The 27689-nt window shown below is 45.0% G+C and overlaps 1 protein-coding gene across 1 annotated transcript in view; it reads left to right on the top strand.

Annotated features, from left to right (window-relative positions):
- The window catches only part of Niban1 (niban apoptosis regulator 1), a 148320-nt gene that overhangs the window by 106752 nt on the left and 13879 nt on the right, over positions 1-27689 (top strand). Inside the window, 5 exon segments of the mRNA XM_036202396.1 lie at positions 12369-12484; positions 19592-19696; positions 19987-20082; positions 20084-20150; positions 24897-25084. Of these exon segments, the coding sequence (XP_036058289.1) occupies positions 12369-12484; positions 19592-19696; positions 19987-20082; positions 20084-20150; positions 24897-25084 (572 nt within the window).

Raw genomic sequence — 27689 nt, 5'->3', positions numbered from 1 at the left:
AGTCTAGAACGTTCTGTCCCCAAAGAAGAATACAGTTATGGCAATCACTATATGACAAACTAACTGCCCTTTAAGAGGGGCTGCCTCTCATTTGAAATTAGACCGCCAGAAGAAAAATACTTGCCTTAAGTCCCACAGTAGAAGCAGCAGTCGCTACTGATTCAGGGTAGCAAGATAAACAGGACAGACCTTGTCCCTAAGGATGCAGTCACAGACAGCACACAAGTTCTCCCAGTTTTATTGCAGATGCATGTAGACATGTTCTTCTCTGATCTTGCTCAGCTTTGGTGAAGAGCAGATGATAATCATACTTTCACAGACTTTTGTAAGAAGCCCCAGGAGTACTACATGACCTCAGGGTTTGTTCTCTGTTCAAGAAGAGCTAAGCTCTGGAAGGAAGCAGAGGGGCCTTCTGAGTGAACCCCTGCTAAGCAGTGTTTTTAAGGAGAGGAGACAAGAACTACCTCCTTAGGTAACTGCTAGGAGAGCTCAAGAGAGAGCCAGGCTCAAGCTCCACATGCCTCCAGGGTGAAAAAGCCATCCTTTAGGTGTGACATCTGCATCCCACCCACTAGTGCTAATTACTTCCTGGCTCCTGGGCACAGCCCCTACATGTGGGGACCCTAGAATGTGCTCATGGGTACTCTCTTAGAATCTAAGGGGCAAAGTGCCATGGGACTACTTTTGACTCTGGAGATATAAAAATAGCTCATGGTCATGCAGATAAGTAAATGTATGTATATATATATGTATCATCATCATCACCATCATCATCACCATCATCATTGTGTTCTTTTGAGACAGGTCCTAGTGTAGCCCAGGCTGGCTTAGAACTCACTGTATCCTACCCTGGCCTCCCGATTCTCAGCAGTCTTCTGCCCTCAGCCTCCTGAGGGTGCCTAGCATATTTTAAATGTTTTTTAAATCGACATGTATCTTCCAAAGGACAGCTAATACATTTCATAAATGTTAAGGCCGGAATATAAAAATTCCCCATAACTCTTTTCATTTCTTACTTTTCCCTTCCAGTCACTGTACATTGCTAAATCAGGATGGGTATGTCATTTTATAATTTTTGCAGTTAAAACAATCGTAGACTACTTTTCCATGACCTTCCTAGCTCAACTCTTGCTTTACTCTTTCCATCCCAGTCAGGAATTCTATCTTGTTGTAAACTTGCTGTAAGCTAGTTATTTAACAAGACATCTTTGGCCCTTCCTGAAAATAACTATAAATGCTTTAAGTTTTCACAAATCACACAGTTGAGCCCAAGTGTAAAGTCGTATTAAGTAACTACTTTGTGAGACAACGCATACCGATACAGAGTCCCAGGCCCTCAAAAACCCCAACAGCAAAATGCTTGCCAAGTGTCTTTTGGCTTAAAGCAGTTATGAAAACTGGTATGCTGCATGGGATCAGCTAACCCAGAGATTAGACACAAGCTGCTCCTCGTCATGGGTCAGGAATGTAGACACTATTTTTATTGATACATGCTTGCTGGGGTTCCCATTATTTTTAAAGGACCTGGTCCCTAAGAACTTAAGCCCCAAATAGTTTACTGCCCCTCAAAACCTAAGGAGGATGCCAGAAATTAGCCCATGTTCTCACTTTCATAGTCATGGCAGTCAATAGGTTCCCAGGCACTAGGGGCTATCATTCATTCCTTTTTCTTAAGAAGGAAGGAGAGTATGGGTCAATTGAATTTTTCAGGTCTTTGGGAGAAAGTTATAAATAAGGAAAGTGAAATATATCACTCTAGATAAGGTAGACCATGGTTACAAGTTTTAAGTAAGGTTAGGTCCATTTTGAAGTTGAGTCTGTATCAGACTAGAAATTCGTTGTCTGCCTATTATTTTAATTCTCACTTGATGGCTTGATAGAATGAGTTATTTATTGCTATGACCCTGGGCAGGGATATAAATTTCTTTGCTTCTCAGATTTTTCCCATTTTTTATCTAGAATGATTACGTCTGGCTTGCCTGCCTCATGAGATTGCTATGGGAATCAAATGAGATGTTGTAAACTGTAAATTCTGATAAGTTGAAGGTAGATGCCGCTATTCATCATCAGTAATGACGATGCTTGGATACTGCCAGATAGGGTCAAAAGACTGTGCTGGGCCCTGTGGGTGCGTCAGGCTAGGATTTGATGGAGCGATACCAATTCATGCCAGTGATTCATTCTCTGAAGTCAGCCTGGTCCAGTCATTACACTGCACTGCCAGCTCCTACTTGTGGAAAGTGTGCTCTCATGAGTGTGGCTAAGACTTCAGTGTTCTGGGTTCACAAGGGAAGACTGTCTATAGAATTGGCTGGGAAGACTCCATCCAACATCTCCTGTGCTATTGTGATACATTATACTAGTTTGTTAGTAGCCATTTCCAGGAACCAGATACAGTTCTAATATGGATAAAGACCAGTCCATGGCTGGGAGAGAATCTTCCCTGTTTTAAAACACAGGTATGCATTACATTTTGTCCAGGTTGTATGGTAAAGGTTTGCCTGCAGGGAGTTAGCCACACCACTTTCCACAATGTCACAGAGAAGCGGGTGACTCGGTTTCTGTGGTTGAGGGCAGAAAGGCAACTTGAGTGTGTGCGTCACCACACCTGCCTGAAAAAACATTTGATGGTAGACACTTTGAAAGTCACCTTTTCAAAAGGGAATGAGATCATTTTCATTCACTTTGCTGGGGTTTGGCGGCATCTCCCAAGTGGTTGTCAGAGTCTTGAGTGCTGGTTTTGAACTTAGTGCCTCAGGACAAAAACCTGCTCACCCAGCCACCTTTGTTTGTCCACAGAAAGTCATCGATTCTGTCATTATCCTCTTGGCCTTGCTCCATCCAGGTAGTCGAGGCCCATAGTGTGATAAATGAATTCATGCCATGGAGAGCATTGCAGTGCATCTCATCTTCTGACCACAGCGTGTTTCATGGAATTCAGAAAGAGGGAACTAGGACAGCACCCATATTGTTTGGATGAGGCTGGATATGGGCCATTTTTATTTTTTACGGCTTTGAAAAAAAAAAAGTTAAAGCAAAGGGAACTGAGATCATTTATCCTAGAGAAGAGTAGGCTGCTGTCACATACGGAATAGTGACCGCATATCTACAGCACTCACAAAAAGGGAAAATGAAATTAACTAGGATTATATCTGAGGATTTATGTCTAGTCAGTGACTGCTTCTGAAGGGGGGTGGAGTTTCACGGGTCTTTTGACCTTTCCCAAGTGGTTACCATTTGTCCATATATTCTCAGATACATCTCAGCCTTATACCATTTTTAAATACTAATTTGGTAACTGTAAGTTTTCATTTGTATTAAGTGGATGACAGCTGGCCAAAAAGGACGTTTCTTAACTTGATGCTGATGGGGGAACAAGGTCATTAAGACCCTGAATATTCAAGCATCAGATTTTTCTATACCTATTTCTTCTGTTATTCATCCCTCCCCACTCATACGTGTCTGTAAACCACCGCAACAGAATCACCCCGGCTCCAATCCCAGGCCTACTGGACCACTATTGGGAATTACTATCCATTGGTGCTTCTGATGTGTGAGACTCATACTCCCAATGCTGTGGCGGAATGCTCCTGTAAGTGTGTCCCTGAGCCGCAGCATGAGTGAACTTCACCTAGACGCATATTAGATATGCAAACTCTGGGCCCCATCTCAGGTCCACCACATCAGAACCTGTGGGAGTGGAGTGTCCAGCGATCTTTTGAACAAGTCATTAGGGCACACTGATGCTCATCTGGGGGCACAGGTGGAGCTCCATCCCTTTGGTGGCTCTTTAAAGCAGTAAGGGAGGGACTCATTAAGACACTCTCATTATTGGCATCTCTTGGGTTTTGTCTGTAACCACGAAGGTTCTGATTAGAAGGAACCTTATAGGAGATTTAGTCTAATACTCAATCAACCATTTTAATCCCTCTCTTCTTTCTTTGATCATCTGATAAATCCTGTGCACTGGGAACCGAGGAAGCTGAGATTAATACAAAGAGCAGCCCTAATCTTCCCAGAGCTTACTGAGATATATCCAACATGATCATACTAGCTATGAAATGATCATTGCCATGATGGGGAGACTGTGTTGCCACAGAGGATTTACCAAAGGGATCTGAGCGAATCTTCTACAAAGTAACTGAGCCATGACAGAGCATTTCCCCTTTGGAGAACTCTTAACAGCCTGCTGGGACCTGGTTGATTTTTATATCAGCTTAGGTGTTAGAAATTCATTCCGTAGGTTGAGTTAGAGTCAGCCACGCTCTGTGTACTCTTGCCCATCCTGACTCGAGGATCTGAATCGACATGGAGCAAGACCAGAGCTCTTACAGCAAATCTTCAGTCACCAGGACCCCTCCACTCTGGATTTCACTCTCCAAGGCCATGAGATTCTGCATTCTTTCAGTCAAATTCTGAAGTACTCTGCCTTCTTTTTTTTCTTTATTTAAAAATATTTGTAGGTTGGGGATTTAGCTCAGTGGTAGAGTGCTTGCCTAGCAAGCACAAGGCCCTGGGTTCGATCCTCAGCTCAAATAAAAATATTTGCAACATATTTTTGGGTGCTCTGTAAGAGAGGCTAGTATAGAATGATAAACTCAGAAGAACAAATCTCAGAGTCTACCCATGACTTGGCTGAAACCCACAGGGCTGAAGCCCAGCTTCCCTCTCTTTATGGATGACCATGTTAGACCTCTCCCACTGCTCTCACAGATACTCAGAAGCCCAGGCTTAGGGGCAGCCTTCAAGTTTTGTACTTCACAATGTCTTACCTTAAGTGTGCATCTGAGGATAGGATTTCATCTGCTTGTAGAATGTTCAAATGTGCACATATAAACAACTGTCCATATATATGCCACAAATATAGAAGGAATTAAAGATTAGAATTTCACAAAAAAGAATTTACTTACCAGTCTTTTGTTGTGAACCTACAACGTGTGGGGCATGTGCCACTTAATTTTGTGGTTATGTTTTTGGTGTAAGTTCTAAATTCATTTATCCATATCATATTTATTTTAGATTCAGATTCTGTAACCTAGTAGACATTAGAGACCTTGGAGTTAAAAACTTTCTCCATTTTGTCATATCCTCAGGGCTTACCCCAGTTTGTGGTATGTTGATAGGTAAATAAGATCTGATATTTGATGTATTAGATAGCTAGATTGATATATACATTTCCAAGGAATTGACAATGCATTAGTGTCTTCTACAGATCTCCCTCCACGAAGTCAATAATCTCAGCTCTTTAACAAGCACCCATCATTTATTTTAACTGTTTTTGCTAGTTCATTTGCATTATCTTGGGTGTGCCAATCAAAATCATGTAAGCTGTTGGCAAGTGTCTTGCTAAAATCTAGACACAGGATGTCTTCAACAGCCTGCTAATCACTCAATCTGAAGGAAGTAAGGCCAGTCTGCCTTTCCTTGTTCTGATGACCACCATTTCCTTTTCTCTGTTCATAGTCTTTTGGGTTTTATTGACAAGTCAAGAATTCACGAGATGATTGGGTATGTCTCATCTATGTGGTTTTTTTTCTGTGCGGTTAAAAGTTGTCTCAAAGTAATTTTTCTTCACTATACTTTTTTCCCCTGCATTTGTTGAGAAGTATTCCATCTCCTCTGAGGGAGTTCTGAGTTTTTATATATTCACCCAGAGCAACTGACACTGGATTCTGAAATGGGTTCATATATTCCTGATGTGTTCATCTTCTACGCCTAATGGGCCCATGTCCACTAACTAGCACACAGATGATGTGAGTAATAGACTTATATTTTAGTCTAATAGTTTTCTAAAATGTCTTTCAGGGATGTGTGGTAATTTAGCAATCTTCTCGTTCCCTGGGGTTAGCCCCTATAATGTAATACTGGATGTTTACTTAGGCTGGTCACGTAGAAATAGTTCTTAAAGTAAAAAACATTCACCCCATTTTATTAGAGTGGAAACCAACCATTATTAATTCTAGAGAGGAGATTTATGTTTATTTTGCTTTAATTTTAATAATATTGTTCGTGGTCTGTTTAGATCTTGATCAGATCAGTTGCGAAGTGAAGAGTCTAGGGTAGACAGACCTGCCATGTAATCAAAGTTCTGAATTACATGGTTCTAAACTTTGGACAAAACACCCCTTGAAAATAACTTCAAACATTAATATCTATCTATCTATCTCTCTCTCTCATTCACACACACACACACACACACACACACACTTGCACAAACACACTTGCACGCACACACATGTGCGTGCACACACACGGTGGGGGGGGGAAACGCATGCAACATTATGAAAATCTGAATGAGAAATTTAGGTTGCATCCACATCAGTTTCATGTTATGATAATCAAAAAATGTGTCTTCATGGGATAAAAACTGGGAAAAGAGCATTCAAGGCTCTTCCTATATCATTTATATATGTATAAACATATATTATATAGAACACACGTTACATCACGGCGTGTGAATCCAGAATTATCTCAGAGTGGTTTGGAAGTGTTAAATCATAAAGTGTTAGAAAAGTGTCTGGAGGTGAGCGGGCCTTGCTTGTCCATGAGCTAACTCAGAAGCTCAGGCCCTAATCTTTATAATATGGGGATTTTATGAGACAGTGTCTAATCCAGGGGAGTAACTCATAAATCTTGGTCATCTTGGCCACACACCTTTTCTTCCTTGTTCTAGGAAGAACACTAGGACAAGAAACTCGCCTAGGAGGGCACTAGGAACTGGCACCAAGGACAGTTTAACGTGTCTGTGGTAAGGGGAACCACAGCAGCCCGGGAGTAACGCTGTTACGTAACTTGTCCAAATTGCTAGGCAGATCAGTTAACAGGGCTTAGTACAGGTTATCCATAAAATAGAATAACAAGGCTGCTTCCAAGCCCAGATCTGGCCCAGCCTGGCCAGAGTCACAGCATACAGCGACTCAACAGGCCTGGGAGCTTTGGGGTTTCGGTTAACTCAGGCATGTTATAAATCTGTACAAGTGAAAAAAAACAAAAATGATGTCTCTCTGGCTGGCCCCCTGAATAACTGTCCCCAAGAGGCCTAGGAAAGCACAACTTCCCTTGCAAAATCCTTAATCATCTCTTTCAAATACGAGTTTTCCATGCAGCTGCACGGATGAGGACCTAGGCAGAGACCAAAGAGGGCCGTGCTTCCTAGACATTTTTTGGCCCTGGGGATACTGAATGTTGAATGAATGGATGCAATGTGTCTCCCACATGTCTCCAAAAACACTTATAGTTTCCCAGGGTTTGTCTGTGCTCTGGACTTTAGGAACATTTTTACCAGTGAATTGGATAAAAACTAAGAAGGCAAATGTAGCTAATTTTCTGGTTCTTGGATGAAAGGGGATATGAGACAGAATTATGATTTTTAAATGGTTTGGCAAGTGGGGCTGGTCCCAGCAAGTTGTCACTTAATATGGCTATGCTTTAAAGGCCGTCCTAAAGTCAAAAGGGGAAGTGCCAGTTAGGAGACACATAGGCTGGCAGGCGTCTCAGATGAAAACCATTTATGGATTTTATTGGATGTCAAGAAAGGTATGAGTCACCCGGATGCTGTGGCTGCGTTAAAGAAGAAACCAGAAAAGGGACAGGGGACTATCCCATGTGTTGGGGTGAGTTCTAGAGCCAAAAGGATGATGAATTAGAGTTGATCACCGAGGAGAAAAGAGGGTCAGATTCAAAAGATCCAAGGAGTAAATTCTTTAAAGAGTGGTTGAAGGAAAATCGGTCCACTCAGCGGATGCCTGGGATTTAGCCCTGCGATATGGGAAAGGAATAATGGCAATGAATGACTCTGAAAGAGGGGAATTGGATTGTGGTGGAGGAGGTGGAGGAGGTGGTGGAGGTGGTGGAGGTGGTGGAGGTGGTGGAGGTGGTGGAGGTGGTGGAGGTGGTGGAGGTGGTGGAGGTGGTGGAGGTGGTGGTGGTGGTGGTGGTGGTGGTGGTTGTGTGCATGAAACATAATGGCTTGGAAGAAGGAAACAATTTAAATTTTAAAATAATTAGAGCAGTTCAGAAGCAGAAAGAAGCATTTCATTAAATCCTGAGCTTTCTGCCTCTAGAACTATTTGAGAGCGCAGCTCTGGCATTCTGAAGGTTCTCGACACTAGAGCTCATGGTCGGTGACCAGTGAGATCACTCCTGGTTCTCGAAATCTACGATTTAAGTGTGAATGCCAAGGTCACGAAGAACCCGGCAGAGCCGAGTTTTCAGCTCGTGGCTCCGACTCTGACCAGCCGTATGACCTTTAGCTAAGAAAGCACCTCCACCCCCAGTTTCTTCGTCTGGCTTCAACAAATGCCTCAGTTGCTCCCTGGTACATCTGGCCCCTTGTATAGCTTTACAGCATGTGGGAAAAGGAAGTTTCTGGCCTGCTTGCTACCTGCCATAAGTCTTCCTGCAGAGGGAAAGCTTTGTGGAAGAGCCCAAACCACTGATGCTGGAGGCCAGGGATCTAAACTCTCGATTGCTCATGGGAGGGTGGGGGGTGGGGGGCGGTACAGAGGGCAGCTGTGCAGCTGCAGTGTGTTCCCTGGAGAATGCCAACAGGAAGCTGATCACACAACTTGGTCATCTGCCTTCTGTCAGACACCTGTACTGACTTCAGCTCTGCCTCTTGAAACACCCGGAGAGAACCAGACAGAACAGGAGAGAATGGGAGGTCGTTTCTCAACTGCGCCCACAGCTCTGTCTTTGGCAAACTTCATTCTCTATTTGCTTAGTGAGCTGGCGATTGCTTTTGGAGTTTTGCTTATGATCACCAGAACTGACACTCACAGAGAGTCTTACTCTGTGGCAGATTTCTTCTCTAAGTTTTTCATAAATCAATTTGTTTAATTAGCTTATCGGTTGAAAAATCTAACGACAGATTAGCAACATAGATCTTTCTCCCACTATAGAAAGGGGAAAGCTAAAATTTTCCTTCGTCCTAATGATGAAAGAGCACTTTATCTCCCGGATTCCATTGTTGACCAGCTGTGGCTTCTTTTGTGGCCCATTTTGTCCCTTGTCCCTTTCTTCTCTGCCTGAGGTAAAGTGTATCATTCCGACGCTATTGCATGTTTGCTTTCTGACATTCCTTTTTTGACTTTTGTCTAAGCTGATATCATAGTCTCCAAAAACCAATTTCTTCCATTTCCCCCCTAAAGACCTTTAACATATACTTATCGGTACACATGTCAGTTTGCTTTGATACAGACATAGAAGGCCATGGACAGTTTATAAAATATCTCCTGCAGTTACTGAGGTCATCTGGGGAAGAAGTAAGAGGAGCCGGGCTGCTTGTAAAGTGCTGAGGAATCTAAACCTTGGTTCCTTGGCGGGCAGACGTGGCCATACTCATCCGATCCAAATTCAGAGTCACATTTTCTCCCCATCTCTTTGTTTCCTGAGATTGGAAATGAAAACAGCTGTTAAAAATAAGAGCACATGAGTCATCTCGAGTCTCCACATGATAATTACAGTTTCCACTTCACTCTGTCCAGTCCTTCCCAGCGTGCTGAGCCCTGGATCACAGTCCCACTGTGGGGAGAGCCCCGCAGCTGGCATTGGTAATTGTAGAAGACGATGTCCTTCGTTTTCATTTTCTAATCCTCTGAGGCTAAACACTGAATGAGTTGCCAAGCCAAGAAAAATGGCAAGAAAGAAGATATTTCAATTTGAAAACTTGATTTGTGGGGCAGGCCATTTTTCCAATTTTCCCTTTGGAGCAAAACTCTGTTGATGTTAGAAATGTTGGTTCCTCTTCTGTGATTTCGAAGGTGTCTCTCTTAGGCTTTGTGGCACCCTGACTGTGAAGATTCTTTAACTCTTGTAGATGCTGTGTTTCTTCTTGTAAGTGCCTGGTGCTTTATAAGCTAGATTACCAACCTCACAGAAGGTAATTCTCAATTTGGCGGTTGGTTGCTGCCTGCCAGGACAGACTGAGTCTCTTAAGTCATACCCAGTCCCCATAACAACCATTGAACCTCGACTGAGTAATTCTGCTGGCCTAAAGCTATGGTGCCACATCTCCCAGAGGACAGCCAGCTGCCTTCATTCTAATAGCACCAATATTTGCAGATTATAGATTATATATATATGCTACAGTTTCTAGCAAGAGAGCTGTGAGCCATTTTGTAGTGGAAGCTTACCCTTTAACCACCCTATATTTCCCCCTTCTAGGAGTGGATTTCTTTATGATTTGATTAGGGGTGTGTGTGTGTGTGTGTGTGTGTGTGTGTGTGTGTGTGTGTGTTGGACATGAGACTTACCAAATTTAGGACCAATACCTGCTACGTGAACTCTCTATACTGAGTTGCACTCCCAGAAGTGCCTAGTTAGATTATCTTTGAATTTTATTTACATTGATTGATTGATTGTGGAGGTATGTGTGCCATGATATAGGTCAGAGGACAACTTATAAGAATTAGTTCTTTCCTTTCACCATGCACATCTAAGGAATTGAACTCAGATCATCAAACGTGATGGCTGTCTTTGTTAGGATTTCTATTGCTGTGAAGAGACGCCATGACCGCGGAAAGTCTTATAAAGGAAAAACATTTCATTGTAGTGGCTCCTTTACAGGTCAGAAGTTTAGTACGTTATCATCATGGTAGGACACAGTGGGTGGGAGTATGGCATCATGCAGGCAGACATGGTGTTGGAGAGGGAACTGAGAATTCTTATGTCTTGACTCTTGGGCAAGAGGAAGTGATCCTGAGACACTGGGCATGATTTGAGCATATATGAGACCTCAAAGCCCACCTCCACAGTGACACACTTCCTCTATCAAGGCTATAACTACTCCAACAAGGCCACACCTCCTAATAGTGCCACTCCCTTTGGGGGGGTCATTTTTTTTTTTTTTTTCAAACTACCATGGCGGCAAACACCTTTGCCCTCTGAGCCATCTTGCTGGTCCAAGATTATTTTTAAAGTTCATTTCACACATGAAAATCTCTACAATTCTGTTACATTTCCTCCTCCAAGAGCTGGTTTTAGCTGGTGTGGTGACACATGCCTGTAATTCCAGCACTCAGGAGGCTGGGACAGGATTGTGAGTTCCAAGTGTGCCTGGCCTACAGAGTGAGTCCCTCCACAAACCCTAAACAACAACAACAACAACAACAAACCAATAAAAACCCCAAAACAAAACAAAACAAAACAAAAAAACAAAAACAAAAAACAAAGAAACACACGACCCCAAGCTAGTTTTATGTGTTGGGAAGGAAGACATATAGTATGACCTATGGAATTCTGTGTAGGTTATTCAGTCCCAGCTCCCAGCTCCATACCTTAAATCCCACCACTGAACAGTCATTCCTTTCTGGTGATATATTATTTGTCAGCTATAACACCGTTAAAATGCAGGATCTTAGCCAGACAGTGGTAGCACACACCCTTAATCCTAGCACTTGGGAGGCAGAGGCAGGTGGATCTCTGTGAGTTCTAGGCCAGCTTGGGCTACAGATCGAGTCCCAGAACAGCCAAAAGCCATATTTTTTAAGGGACAAGCTCATCAAGTTAGGACATGTAATGTAATGATTAGAAGCAGGTTTCCAGACTTTGTTGACTACCATGGGAGGCCTTACCCACTCTGAGGAGTGGATGGGGGCAGAGAGGGAGGGAAGTGAGGAGGCGGGAGAAGGGGAGGGAGGGGGAACTGGGGTTGGTATGTAAAATGAAAAAATAAATAAATATATTTAAAAAAAAAAAAGCAGGCTTCAAGTCAGATGCCTACCCCAGGTCTACCTGGATCCTCTGCTCACTATCTGTAGTCAATTCAGCGTTCTGTGCCTTGTCAGCCTCCTCTGTCAAAGGAGGTGATAACCATGCTTTCCTCTGGGATTTTTGTTAGTTCTCCATGAAATAGGTGATATGCTTAAATAAACAGCATCCTCCTATGTGCTATCAATTATCACTTTCATTTACATAAATTAGCATTCTCTATAGACATGCTTTTGACAGAAAGGGCTGATGTCCGCTCACAGAGAAATGGGACTTTACCTTGGGTTCAGATGCACCACTGAGGGGTTGCTCATACGAGGGTTTGTTATTGGTAACATGCAATCACTGGGTGCCTGGAGGAAGCATTTGAGGCAAGGGAGGGAGGGAGGGGGGGGAAGAGACAGGTAGGGGAAGGTGGTGGTGGTCCTGACCACTTTGCTCAGTAAGTGATGGAATCATCAGTTTGGATGGTGAGTAAGCAGTGTGATGTACACCTGCAGATGTATAGCTGATGGATGACTTGCTTAGCTTTCTGTTTTCTCATAGTTTTGTGCCTTGTAATAAAAAAGTTTCTTCCTTGGACTTGAAGAACCACATAAAAAATGCAAGACCGCGTTTCTCTTCATTAAACGCCCCCCCTCCCCCGTTCTCTCTTGTAGATTACACGAAGCAGACGACATTTGAAGCCCAAGCCTTTTTAGAAGCTGTGCAGTTCTTCCGGCAGGAGAAGGGTCACTATGGCTCATGGGAGATGATCACTGGGGATGAAGTCCAGGTAATGTGGGGCTCAGAGCTATGGCTCCTCTATCTGTGTAGTAGGAGGCCCTTTAACGAACGAGCCTCAGAAAGCTGCACAAATACAAGTTGTGGTTCCCAAGCCATTTCCTTCAGTTGTCGAAGAGCACCTTGTTAGTAAGCCGTTGGGTACCTAATATGAAGACCAGCAGACCTGGCATTCAGCAGGGCAGCCCACACACTTCTGTTAGGTCACTAAATGTGCAAAGCCAGACGTTTGCTCACAATAATGGACATGCTCTTGGTTGTTTTAGAGAATGAGCCAAAGGCTTCCCCTCTCTCTGTGTTGAGTATGTTTATACACATCCACATATTGTTTGATGTTGCGTCGTGGGTGCCGCAGTAGAGAGAGACGCTCACCAAGATGCTAAGCCTTCATTTTCCGAAGGAGCAGAGGGATACAGCCTTCTTGGAAAAGACTGACACCCAGCTAGCTCACTCGAGTTACTTATTCAAACATACACAAGGTTAATAGGGAGTGGGAAAGGTTCCAGCTATCTTGCTTTTGCTGCCCATGAGAGCAGACAACCCACACATCTCAGTCCCTTTTGACCATGCCTAGCCGTAATCAAAAGTAAGGACTCCAGGTCTGCCAGAAATGTCTTAGGACCCAGATCAGTGCAGCTGCAAGCTCTCACATAGCACCAAGTGCAGATTCTCCAGAGAGTCAACACTTCTTCAAGGTTTAACAAGTCTCAAAACAATTTCTCAGCCTCTACTATTAACCCAAACATAGCAAAGGCTTTGCTGAAACATTTCACTCACAGACAGACAGACACAAAGTCTTTACTATACATGACACTTAAAGCCAGACATAAAAGGCTTTACTTTACACATCACTACACACACACATACACACACACACACACACACACACACACACACACGTATTTGTATATTCCCAACTTAAGAACACTGTAGAATTTTCAACAATTCTTGGACTCTGATACTTTGCAGAAGCGCATCCATTTAAAACTTTGAGAAGATGAAAGATTTACAATACTTTATGCCCCCAAGAAAACCCCAAGTCCAAGAAGTAGGAGCATTTAATACTGACCAGCCTAGGAAACAGACAACACATTTAACAGTTAACGGATAGTTAGTAGAGAGACATGTATCAAAATGCTTGTGTGTGCTATTTGATAATGTTCAAATCCTGAGTCTGTCTTGACAGTCTTAGGGAGTGGAAAGTCATGCGAGGGACCTGGGAGGTACGGAAGAGCTAAGTGACCTTGCAGACTTACACATACTGTAACTTTGAGTGCCCACTCTACCCAGGCATTGTGCTGGGTGCCTGTAGTTCAGAGCTCATGAGAGAATGATTCCTGCCTTTGTGGATGATGGTCTCAGGGTTATATGTGAGTGGGCAGATGTCAAAGGAAGGCTTTCTTCTGCCCCTGATCCAGGAGCCTAACACTAACCATGGAGATAGGCTGGTATTTATCATTTCCTGGGCTTGGACTATGCCCCTCGCTTCATATTTTATTCCGTTCACAATCTTTATTTTTATTTTTGGTTTTTTTCAAGACAGGGTTTCTCTGTGTAGCTTTGGTGCCTGTCCTGGATCTCACTCTGTAGACCAGGCTGGCCTCAAATTCACAGAGATCTGCCTGGCTCTGCCTCCTGAGTGCCAGCATTAAAGGCTTGCAACAACGCCACTGCCGCCACCACCACCACCCAACTCTGCTCACAATCTAATCGTATGTCAGTTCACTTTCCTTTACACTGAAAACAAATCTTTAACAGATCTTTTCTGGGCCTGAGTCTTTAAGTTTTTTTGTGTTTTCTGTCTACTTTATCCTTTAGGCTAACCTGTGCTAAGTGCTACAGACAGTGTGAGAAAGCTGAATGACACTTTTTACGTTGTTCTCTTTGTAGTAATGACTCGCACAAGTATGGCAGGCCTTTCATGGTGATGGTTATTTTAGGCAAAGGTCCAGGCAGAGAAGTGTCTCAGAATAGCATGCCTGGCAGGCTATTAAGGTGAAACTATTTGTATGCTAGTAAACACATCAACATATTTTCTATTTGTCAATATGAACTACGAGCACTGCCAACTGAAATCACGAGAGAAAGCTACCTGCAAAAATGTCACGTAGCTGCAGGCACAAGGTGCATTGATCATTTGCCTTTATCAGCCAGGGAGGTGAGACTAGCGTGTGCTTCCCACAGAGCTGCCTGACTCTACGACCAGAAAACTTTCCACATTGGAGGTCTTGCCCATTCCTTCTAGACTGGTCTTAGTTCAAATGATCTGCAATGTGGTCCTCGTCCTCTAAATAGATACGCTCACCTACCATCCTTCAGTAACACAGGGGCTAGTCAGTGTAGATGTAACGGTCTTACTAAATAAGAAACCGAGAGCCAAATGCAGTTAAAAGCCCAAGAGGTCAGAGCAGTAGCCAAGAGCTGAGACTAAAACCGCCTAATTACCCCTCGCTGCCGCTGCTGTCCTTACCCTGAGAAAGAGACCTACTTCCTGTGTATCTGTCTTTTTATTGACTTTCTATTTCTGCCTTCTCATTGGTTGTAAACCCAACCGCATGACCTCCTCGTCACTGTCTATCTATACAGACCTCCTGGTCTCTATGGTTGGTATTGAGATTAAAGGTGAGTGTCTCCATTACTGGCTGTGTCCTTGAACACGCAGAGGTCTGCCTGTCATGTGATTGGGATTAAGGGCGTGTGCTACCACTGCCAGACTTCTGCTATGGCTTGCTATTAGCCCTGACCCCCAGGCAACTTTATTTATTAACATACAAATAAAATCACATTTCAGCACAAATAAAATATCACCATAATTTAGACCTGGGGCCTGCCTTCGGTAGGGCATCATTCTTTCTTGGATTCACCCCTCCACACAGCTTTCGGTCTGAAAGGAAGTATGGTAGCCTTTCAGTGAGTGCACTCCAGTTGTTTGGGGGCACAGTGGTGTGGCCTTCTGTGAGTGGTTTAGAATTTGTTGTTATTGTTTTGGGGGACAGGGTCTCAGCATGTAGCTCAGGCTGACCTCAAAACTCTTGCCTACCCCACCTCTCCCCAGCTTCCTTAGTCATAGATTGGAGGCCTACACCACCATGCCCTGCTTGGTTTATTCGTTTTGATTAATCTGATGACACGTTTGGCTTCTTGTTTTTTTGTTTTGTTTTGTTTTGTTTTTCGAGACAGGGTTTCTCTGTGTAGCTTTGCACTTTTCCTGGATCTCACTCTGTAGCCCAGGCTGGCCTCAAACTCACAGAGATCCGCCTGCCTCTGCCTCCCGAGTGCTGGGATGAAAGGCGTGTGCCACCAACGCCTGGCCCACGTTTGGCTTCTTATATGTATGATGAAATTTTAGTCTCCATGTCCCAGCAGTTAAAAGTTCCGACCACCTTCTCTCCTTTTTAAAATACAAAATTATGAAAATTATATTTTCAGGTTCCTTACGGTAAAAACTCATTATGTCCCGTTTGATGGGGAGGTCAGAGAACCTTCACTATTGTATTTATTAGATTAGCTACTTTCCCTCCAAAAGGACTTTGCTTATGGAGAGCTGGCCAGGTCAGGTGACCCTGAGTGGGCAGGAGAGGGACAAAGTGGTGTCAGGCTAGAGCTGGCATCCTGAGGAAGATGGTGTCGGGATAAGGTGTGGCTGGGCCTCAGTACCACAGGCTCTGCCAGCTTCAGGCTGCTCCCAGCCCCCACCCGCTCACCACCCTATGCTTCTCTCCCGCCTCTTTCTTTTCTTCCCAGACATATTTTCTTTTTAAGTCCCTGAATTGTAAAATAGAAGCAAATTTCTTGGAACATTGTGTGGGAAAGGCCAGAAAACTGCAAGCCCACCCAAATGGAATATTCGTTTTCTTTGGCCTTTGTGTGTGACATCTGTGTCTTCTCAAATCCGTTCACACTCAAAATCCATCCAGTCTCTGCAGAAGGACAAATCAGGATAACTGTGACTCTTGAGTTTAAGGCTTTTCAGCCATGATGGCATTTCCTATTCAGTTTTGCTTTGGTCTCTGCACCTCTTAGCTCTGTCTCCTCACGTCTCACTGGGTGACTCTAGGGCATTGGTTCCAAACAAAAACTTACCCAGGAGGGGGCCTGGGGACCACTAGTTACCCACTGAATCAAATTGTTGAACCTGCTGATTCCATGATGTTTACCCATGTCAAGTTTCTTAGAATTTCCTTTAAAAAAAAAAAATGGCAATTTATCTCTAGTTGGCCACAGAGAGTGTTAAGGAAGGCAAACACAATCCATCAGTGAATTTTCAAGGCCTGTCTTTCTTCATCACTTGAGGTAGATCCACATTGCAGCCCTTCAGGCTGTACTGAGCCTAGCAGCTCCATTCCCAGGAGCCCAGGGGACTTAAGGGAGCAGCCTGCTTGTTGCTCAGTCCAACGTGTTCCACCCTGCCATAATGGAGCCCTGGAGAAAGGCCAAGTCCAGTGAGTTTGTGAGGATTTCCACTGGCTTGTGGCTGACCCATGAGCTCAGAGAGAACTTCCTTAACTCCCGATGTAGTTTTAATTTTTATGAGTAGGAGGAGGTCAGTTGTTTTGAATAAATATTATTGCAACTTCACAGAGCAGATGTCTCGCGTGGTCGTGTGCTCCACCGCCTGCTGCGATGCCCTCGCCTTTTAGCAGACCTTAGTCTGCAGGCTGCTGTTGCAGCCAAGCTGTGACCCTGAGAAGACTTCTGGTTAAGTGAGCCTGAGCAGCAGAGACACCCCAAGTCAGGGTCTGGGAGCAGAGAAGGAAGGGTGGGGACGTTATGAGTGGATGGGTGGAGAACTGCTCAGATCCAAGGGAACATGTGCATTGATCAGCACAAAATTTTAGGATAGCTTTGGGAAAATTCCCACAAAGCACTCCAAAAACTTTCAATGTCCCATTAATGCTGCTTAGCCCACAACTGTCAAATTGTTTCATAGTATATTCCAGCCAATGCATGCATAATTAAAAGTGTGGAGCACAGGTTGGGGATTTAGCTCAGTGGTAGAGCGCTTGCCTGGCAAGCACAAGGCCCTGGGTTCAATCCTCAGCTAAAAAAAGTGTGGAGCAAGTTTGCAGCCCCCTTCTTTAATGGATGATTGCAGGGAAAGCTGCTGTCTAAATAAACACAATGTTGTCTTCATTCGGTCAACAGGAACTGTTTAGAATGAGGGTTACCACTCCACAGTCAACATGTTGTTGAGCACATTTTCATCAGCCAACCTTGGCTCTCAGGAAATGACAGGGAAGTAGCAGACGTAGCCTGATGCTCTCCAGCCAAGAAAAGGAGCCACTTGCTCTTCTAGGGGACTCCATCTTCACAGCCTTGCTGCAAAGTCGGCATACCAGTAGCCGGTTTCAGGAGTCTGGTTTTCACAGGCCTCTGCGTTTAATGACATTGCATACAGAAAGCAGTGTGGGAGAAGAGACCATAAAAAAGTAGTTTAGCTTTTTCTGTGCCCTGGACATTAGCCCAGATGGCTGTGTGTCCCTGGAAGGAAATCCCTTCTCCTGAGAGCCAAGAAATAGTCCTTCCAAACTATACAGCAAAAATATTTCTGCCACGGCGATCCAGCCTGGGAGACGTTTATTAATGACATAGGCCCCCTCCCCTTTAAAACGCAGTGAAACATTCCGTTGCTTAACAATGTAAGCTTAAAAACAAATAAAACAATTCTGTAGCTTCGTCTTGGTTGTTTTTTGAGACAGGATCTCACCATGTAGCTCACACTGACCCCCAGGATGTTTGATCCTCTTGCTTCAACCTCTTAAGTATTGGGATTATAGGCACATGCAAGCACATCCTGCAAAATGTCCTTTAAAAATAATATTTTAAAGTAGGCAGTGTCCAGGTATGCACAGACATACACACACGTGCATGCGCGTACACACACACACACACACACACACACACACACACACACACACACAGAGGCATCAACAGTGCCTTCAGATCTCCATGCCTGTTATGTTTGGACATATGTTTCCTGCAGGTGATTCCCCTTTTTGCCAGCATCGGCTTCTGCCTTGTCCCTCTGGTACAGTCTCTTCCTTTCCCAAGGCTTGATCTCTTTGGAGGAGGTTTAGCCAACTACCTGAAGAGCGTCTCCAGTTTTGTGCATTTCCTTGGCCTTGTCTTCCACAGCACCCCCTCCAACCCTTTCCTCGGGCAAGCTAGCAGTGATGGGGCAGGAGTACTGAGCTGGGCAGTGTGGTGCGGGTCTGGATGGTCTGGCAGTTGTTGTCACCCCCTCTTTACTCTGTCCCTTCCTTCTTTATGTCAACCCTGGAGGATGGAAAGCATCTTTGGGAAGAGCAGGAATAAGGAGATAGAGACATGACAGAGAATGATCGTCCTAGGAAGACAGACCAGGCTCACGCCATCACGTTCAAACTTGATGCTCCTGTTTAAGGATGCCTTGTCTGCCATTGAAAGCTCCCCTCTCGACTCTTAAAAACTGCGATAGGGATGCTGAAGTGTAGCTCTTCACAGTTGATGCCTTCTGACGGGGTAGGGGGGGGGGTGAGGAAGGACTCAGTTTTCTTTAAGGGGCTGGCCACCGGAAGGTGGATGATATTTCAGTGAGTATATGGGCAACACAAATTGGACTTGGTATCTTTTTTTCTTTGTTTTTCTTTTTTTTCTTTTCTTTGAGGGAGATCACAAGGGAGGGGAGGGGAGACCTGGGAAGACTGGGAAGTAAGTGTGATTGGGGTGCATTATGTGAAACTCCCAAATAATGTCAATACTACATTGGAAAAAAAATAAAGAAAGCAAGCTCCCCTCTCATTCTAAATGCATGAAGTCCTTTTAGCATGAACGTAAGAGTTTGAATTTGAGGAAAATGTTCTTCCCATTGAGATAACAGCAATAAGCACACTTCTGTTCCCTGTGAATGTTGAAGAATATTCACCTCTGAGATTGTGGACCCAGATTTCAGGTCCTTATCATATGCACAGCCATGAGTCCCATCCCCAGCATCCACACGCATATTCTCTCATTCCTCACCCCCTGCCCCCACCTGTGAGCCTGTGTAGCCCAGGACAGGGACACTGTCAGGAGACCTCTAGCTGGCCTTCATCCTGCGGGGTTCCCCTTTCCCCTGCAGGTCCTGAGTAAGCTGGTGATGGAGGAGCTCCTGCCAACCCTTCAGACCGACCTGCTGCCCAAGATGAAGGGGAGGAGGAACGAGAGGAAGAGAGCCTGGTTTGGTGTAAGTGACAACATGGCTTTGCAGCTGTGCTGTCGAGGTGGACGCTCCCATCTCTTTGCGTTTTTAGGGCATCTGGTGTCATTTTCAAATAATTCCTTTCTAGGTAGAAAACTGTCTACCTCGAGCCTGCTCCATCTCACTGACCTAAGAACTAATGTAAACAGAGTTGAACTTGACGTTGAATGTGCACTCGGTCTTGTTTAGGTAGGGGGGGGGTCTATGCTGGGCCTGCTTCTCTCCCCTCTGTGACCCCCTCAGCCATGGGTCCTGTGCTGTGTTCCTTGTTACAGCTTCTGGAGGAAGCCTACACTCTGGTTCAGCACCAAGTTTCGGAAGGATTAAGTGCCTTGAAGGAGGAGTGCCGAGCTCTGACCAAGGGCCTAGAAGGGGACCATCCGCTCAGACATGGATCAGATCGTGAACTCAAAGAACTTTCTAGCCGGGAAGATCCGAGGTTGGTAGAACAACCCCTTGCTGTTCCTAATAAATAAGCTGTCTACTTAGAGATCCACACAGAGAGAGAATGTGTTGATCCTTTGTACCTGGGGGGCGGGGGAGGTGTCTCACATCTATGGATTCAACCACCCACAGATTGAAAATGCCCAGAGAAAAATGTCTGGCGATGATCAAGTGTAGACTTTCCTATTATTCCCCAAACAATAGTGTGGCAGCTATGTGACATCTACATTGTAATCAGTATTAAAAGTAAACCAAAGATGACTTTAAGCATGGGAGGCCTGTGGTTGGATGTGCAAGGTTCTATTAAAAGACTCTATCATTTGCTAGCAGGAATTTTAGTGTTGAAGGATTTTGGCCTCCTCTAAGGTGGGGGTGGGGGATCCCAGAACCGACTGCCCTCAGATCGTATATCTGCCTTCAGAGAAGAAGGATTAAGCTGAGGGAATTGAGGGGAGCTGATAGCAGCTGCAGTAGGAGCATCCATAGTTATTAAGGACCCTCAACTTATCCTGGATGCTTTGTAGACTCAAGGCGGAGGGGATCTTGCTTCCTGTCTGGTGATGGTGCCTGTGTGTTGTGGTAAAGAATGCATTTTTCTTTGACAGAAAAGCCTCCAGTTTTTGCTGAGGGTCAGCCAACTTGTATCTGTAGCCCCGAGTCAGTGTGTATATGAGCCAGTCAGGTGTTCCCAAGGAGGTCGCTTCGCCTCTGTTTGCCTTAGTCTCCTAATCTGAAATTGGAAGGGCCAACAAGAGTGTGGCTGGCAAACTGTGGTCCTCAGGCTGGATCTGGTCCCACTTGATTTCGTCGATGATGTCGTACTTAACACAGCCATGCTCATTCATAAGTTCACAGTCTAAGCTGCTTTGTGCTGCCACATTAGAACTGAGTTGTTGGAACCTTAAGAGGGACCGGAAGAACTGCAGGGCCACAGATTATCTGGCCCTTGGCAGAAAATGACTGGCCCATCCCCACAGAGACACCTTAGGTAACCTTGGAGGGGTCTATAGGATACTTTCTGCAGTTTCATATCCTGTCTAAGTCCTGACCCTGATGCACATAGTGTATCTAATGTCTCTGAGGAAGGAGGAAGGGAGGGCCTGGAAGCTCCTCAGCTATTGTTTCTCAGCAGTATTTCTAGATAGTCAGTGCGCAGGTAATTGCTCACACACTGAACATTTGCTAAGTGCTTTCTGAGCTAGCAATAGAGCTTGAGATTCTGTGCTCCTGAAGTAGCCTGTCTAAAAGGGGGTTGTCTGCCTGGCTTCTTCTGCAATTCATACCTTCTCCATACTACAGCCCAACATGCTCCAGAGCTCTTAGGATGGGCGGTTCCTCCTGAGAGGAGGTTAGAAGAGGCTTAACTCTGCAAGTGTGTGGTGTGTGTGGGCCTGTCTCTGCATTGCCTCCAACGCCAGGTACAGATTAGCATCAGAGTGATTTCTGTTTGATACTGTCCAGCCTCACAGCCCACATAGGGGAATGTATGTTGCAATTCTATATATACCTAAAACTGCCAACGTTCTGTTCTCTCAGACCCATCCGGGCCTAACTACCCAGGCTGAAATTAGACCAGTGTCTTTTACCTGATCCTCTGTAGCTCCCAGACTGGTAGTTGTTCCCTAAAATAACTCTTGTGAGGAAGTAATAGGCAAACCTTTCTGAAAACAAGTATCAGGCAGGTGCAGTGGACTCACTGGTAATCTTCAGCATTCAGGAGGCTATGGTCAGGAGGATGGTGAGTTCCAGGCTGGAAAAGAAAGTGTGACATTGGAAAGAAAGAAAGAGGAAGAGAGGGGAGGAAGGAAGAAAGGCAGAAAGGAAGAAAAACATATCAGGCATATTGTAACTGGGCCTCTGCCTGTCTACCTTTAAAATAAGCAAGCCAACTGCATTGATGAAGGGTGCTGGATTTTGGGAAAGCTTTGGGAGTATTAAGCAGCTGTCTTCCTCAGGGTTTCTATTGCTGTGAAGAGACACCATCACCACAGCAACTCTTATAGAAGGAAAACATTTAATTGGGGCTGGCTTACAGTTTCAGAGGTTCAGTCCATTATCATCACGTTGGGAGCATGGGAGTGCACATGGTGCTGGAGAAGTAGCTGAGAGGTCTACATCCAGATCCATGGGCTGCTGAAAGAGAGAGACACTGGTCCTGGCTCCCCGTGACACATTTCCTCCAACAACGCCATACCTACCCTAACAAGGCCGCACCTCCTAATCCTTCTCAAGTAGCATCGTTCCCGATGACTAAGCATTAAAATAGATGAGCCTATGGGGACCATTCCTATTCAAACACCACAGTGGTCATCTCTTCATTTCTTCCATATGGCAGTTGGGAGAAAAGCCGTTGGTCTTCAGTTCTGCTCCACAATTATCTGTTCAATAAGAACTTACTCAGCTCTTTCTGAGTGTAAGGACCCAGAGGCTTCTGATCAACACGTTTTTACCCACGGAAGACATGAAGATTTTGTAGATGCTGAGACAGAAAGAAAATGTGTTAAATACTCCAAGAGAAGCCAGAATAAAAAGGGCCATTTCAGAAAACTGGGGGCCTCTTAAGGAGGGTACTGCTTTAGTATTAGGTGATGAGAAAGTGTGAGAAGGCCTGCAGCCCTATGCTCCTCAAGCATCACAACTATTGAAAATAGTAACCTTTTCCTTCTCACCATAACCCTAAGAATAATTACTCCTATGACCTCTGCTTAACAGATAAGAAATCTGAGACCACAGTTAAGGAGCATTCCTGACTCCCCGAAGCTAGTGTGCAGCAGGCTCTTGACTCCAGCCCCAGCAGCTCCAGCTGTCTAGGCTTCTCCACAGCTGCCAAACATCAGGGAGGCCCTTGAATTAGGGTCACACCACCATAGTCACCGCAGCCTCATCCCTGTGTACTTGGAAGAGGGCACCCGTGTATGTATGTGGGATTCAAATTTGACTCTGCCCGGAAGGAAACACCTGCAGGCCACAGGTCACGAAGTTTGGTGATGGAGGTCATTAGGCTGTCCCAAGTATGTGCCCTATGAACTGGACCCTGAAGACACGATGAAGAGGATGTTGACATGCAGGGGTGGAGGAAGGAAGGACACTGGATGGGGGTGGGGTGGAGTTGGGGCTGGAGCGCAGGGCTGTCAGTAGCAGACAGAAAACTGAGGAGAGGGATATGGCATCTCTACTCACCTCACAAATGGCATCCCCAGCTCTGCCAGACCTTCACTGGGTGTTGTCAATGCTCAGGATTATCCCAAAACTCCAATTAGATGCTTTTCAAACTGTTCCTCTCACAGTTGATTAACCAACAGTTTATTTTCTTGGCAAGCACCTTTGCAATTTGGTTTCAAATGAGTCCTTCTTTAGAATTTTACAATACTCAAATTGTTTCGTATTCAAAATCTATCAGCAAGAGGGTCTTTTATTTATTCTTTGATTATTTCATACATGTATACAATATATCTTGATTATACCCACTCATGACTCCCCTCTTCCACCCTCCACATCCCCCCCACACCCCATCTTCATTCTCTCTCTCTTCTCGGTAAACCACCAAGTCCAATTAGTGCTACCTGTGAGAATGTTGACTGGTCTTATGAGGCCTTTTATTTTTTAACCCTTTTCTTGTGTGTGTGCGTGTATGCAAATGGGTCTGCACATGTGTGTGCACATTTCCCATGTGTGGAGGTCAAAGAACATCTTCCAGGAGCCAGCATTCTCTTTCTGCCATGTGGGTCTTGGGGGTCACCTCAGAACACCAGACTTGACAGTCTTAACCCACTGGACCATCTTGCTGGCCCCTGTGCAGGTCTTGAGCGGGTAACCATCATGCAGTGAGTTCATGAATGCAACAGCTATGCCATGTCCAGCATAACTTAAACACCGTTCTGAATTACAGTCCTCCATTTGCACATTAGTCTTGACGTTGGTAAAGTCATCTAACCTGGTCAGCTTTCTCTTGTTTCTATAAGGAAAGTGGAACAGTTGGGCAGCCAAGGCCGTTGGTTCCTCCCTTTTGGGTCTGTGATAATGTGACCCACTGAACTTTCCCAAGTTGGCCTTCCCAGCCCATGCATTGTGAGACTCCTCTCCCACCACATCGCTGCTTCTGAACCTGGGTGGCCAGGAGGATGTCCTCTGCACCCAAACCATGCAGGTTCCCTGCCCTGCTCAGCTTCCGCAGAGCCAGGATCAAAAACAGTGTCTGTCTCTAGAGGGTGGGACGATGGTGAAATTGATTGTTCTCATCCCTCCTATGATTTCCTAAGTGTGTGTGTGTATCTGAATGGAACTTGGTGCCATTTGCCTGAGGCTGTATTTGGGGGCTTTAAAGGTCTCTTTGACGGTAGAAGGTGGTGGAGCTACACTGAATTAGTGCTCAGAGAAATGAATGAAAACTGATAAATTCTATTTTAGATGACAAAGCGTTCATCTGTGACGATGACAAAGCGTTCATCTGTGACGATGACGGTGGAGAGGGAATCTGGCCGTTGCACATTTGTGGAGATCAAACAGAGAACTCCATTCTTCCCAGGGCAGGATGGCGCTCGGGGAAGGAGACATCCTGGAGACACCCTAGGTCTCAAAGCACTCAGTGGGTTTCCAGCCTGGTGGATGCTGGCAAAGGATCCATTATGCTAGTCTGCTCTGCCCATCTGAACTTGCCCGTGGGGCCATGTAGCTGTGATGTGGCCTCTGAATCTAATTTTTGCCCTAAGTCATGCTTCCTTTTGACCTTTTCCTTCCTCAGCGATGGTGGCTCAGCCGGCGGCGAAGAGCTGCAGCGAGAGTGTGCAGCCGTTCCTGGCGTCCATTCTGGAGGAGCTGATGGGGCCGGTGAGCTCAGGCTTCAGTGAAGTCCGTGCCCTTTTCGAAAAAGAAGTAGATGAGCTCAGGCAGAGCTTTCAGGCCACCCAGGACGGTGTCCAGCTGAAGGAGGTAGGAGAGCAAGCAAGTTCCCAGTAGCTGCTGGCCTGCCTTCCCATGGTGCCTTTCTTCCCCCACCCCCCTCCCCACCCCGTCTTGGTCCTCCCCTCTCTTCCTGTCCCCTCTAGCTAACCTCTCCTTCTCTCCCCTTTTCCCCTTCTGTCCATTTATCTGGTATTTCTACCATCTGTCCAGCTAACTCATTCACCCATCCATTCATAAGTAAACCCACCTAATTTTCCTTATTAATGGTTTTCAAGTTGCAAAAATAACGTTTGTACCGGTGAAACAACCAACTCAAATCTATAATTCTATGTCCACAAATTGGCAAAATTAGTAGCCAGAACTGATACCTATTGCCTCCCTCTGCCTCCATTCCCAGGCCTTGGAACTGACTGGTAGAAATAATCCAGTGTGTATTTACCCGCGTGCTTCATTTGTTCATGTGTAAGCCTATCTCCTTCTTTTAAATAACACTCGCTGCTTTGTTTCCACAGCTATAGATTCCTGATAATAAACCCATGCTTGTCAAGCAGCAGTGACCCCTCATTCTATTGAATCGGAAAGTAAGGGAGGGGTGTGATCTGCTCTAATAGAACCCCAGCGGAGATTTGCTGCCATAGACACGGGCAGCTTGCCTTGCACTTAGCATATCATTAAGGACAGGGTTTGTTAGGGTGATGGTTCTTTCTCCCTCCTTCCTGTTATCAGTTAAAAGGGCTGTCCTTTTAATTGGTACATTGTAACTATACACATTTATGGGCTACAGTGTGACCGTGTTACACAGATCTTTGAAGGCAGAAGCCTGCCTCCAGCAGCCCCAACAGGCTACGCTCAGCTACCTGTCACAAAATGCCAATAAAAGAGATGAGTAATGGTGACAGGCAGAGGAAAGAGGTCTGTTCAATGTGCCCACCTTGGGAGAGGAGCGGATAAAGGAGTCCAGAGACCCAAGTCTGTCTCCGAGGGGCTGGCGTGAGCTTTAGGCTTCAATGGAGGGAGAACTGGGGGGAGGGGCCCTGTTCGGCTCTCCTGGTCTCCTTGACCACTGCTCCACCTCCAACTCTTCAGTTTCCACATAGCTCTTATCTTAACACATAAGGGGATCCATCTGATCCCTGCAGGATGATCTCTCAGGGGTAGCTGTGCCTGCAAGGGTAACGCCGTCATCTATATGTGGCTAATCCTGGAGGCTCTGCTCCTCCTAGGATCCAAAGTGAGTGTCGGTTTAGGACAATGACTTATCTCTGTGCCTTCAGCCAAAGGAAAGGAGCCAGAGAGATCTGAAGTGAAGGTGGAGATGCCAGCGTTTTACTTACTTACTCTGCTTCAGTGACCTGCCGACCTGCTGGAGGAGTCCCTGCTTTTCTAACACAAGCAGCTTCTACATGCCTGCTTCAGCAGTTTATATGTGCAGATGGTGTGGAATGATGGAAGTAATGACCACTTCCATTCCCTTAAACACTTTCCATTTCTGTGGGTTGGCAGCTCCTTGAGCTCATTATAAAATACATGATAGATTGTTGTAAGCCACAGCCGCCCTCCCATGCTGCATTTTCTTTATGCACATACCCACGTGTGTGATTGTACAAAACCAAAATCGGTTCATAAATGCCTTGATGCTTCTTATTACAGCCGTACGTGTGCATGTGTGTGCACACACGCGCCTGTGTGAGGGTGTAAGCATGTGAGTATGTGTGTGCATATGTGTATGTATGGCTATGTGTGTATGGATGCCTGTGTGATATGTGTGTGTGCATGTGTATGGGTATGCGTGTGCAGGTACTTTGTGTGTGTGTGTGTGTGTGTGTGTGTGTGTGTGTGTGTGTGTGTTTCAATTTGGCTTTATTCCTCTTCATTTCCGGGCACCACTCACTTCCTTGCATAGATAGATAGATAGATAGATAGATAGATAGATAGATAGATAGATAGATGATAGATAAAAGCACCACCTCAGCTTGAGCTGTTCTGTACTCTCTCCCTCTTAGAAGATAGAGAAAATGCACACATTTCAGAGCTGTTGTCTTACATTGCTCACTTTTAGAAAAACACAGTTATTTTATATACTAAACTGCTTATCAGGTTTCTTCTTCAAAATGATTTCATGAAACTGTTTCCAAGGTAACTGATCTAGTTCTGAGCCACTTTTCGTAATGATAGCATGATATTTCTTGTTTAGAAATGCCATGATTTATTCAGCCATCCCATTATTGCTGATACCATGAGCAAAGCTATAATTAATAACCTTGTACATATATCCTATCATTGTAGATACACATATGTGCGTACACATGCATGGTCCTTATATCTTGATGCTTTTGTTTCAGTGGGATAGATCCCTAGGCTAAAAGATATATTTCCATGTTAACAGATGTTTCCCTTCAATTTTGAAAGAATTTTAAGTTTTGCATTGTACTGATTTGTTTGTGGCAGGGAGCCTTCTCCCCATGTTACCATCTGTGAGGGGCATTATCATTTATTTAAACTCTCAATAATTTGATAGTAATAACGTAGGCACCCATTTTTCCTCTCTTGCCTATTTAATTCATTTTTCAGAGTAATGTATTCCTGGCACTGGAGTGATGGTTCAGCAGTTAAGTGCACTTGCTGCTCCTCC

Source organism: Onychomys torridus, chromosome 11 (assembly GCF_903995425.1).
Source record: "Onychomys torridus chromosome 11, mOncTor1.1, whole genome shotgun sequence".
Taxonomy (NCBI): Eukaryota; Metazoa; Chordata; class Mammalia; order Rodentia; family Cricetidae; genus Onychomys; species Onychomys torridus.
This window is presented reverse-complemented; position numbering and strand designations above follow the sequence as displayed.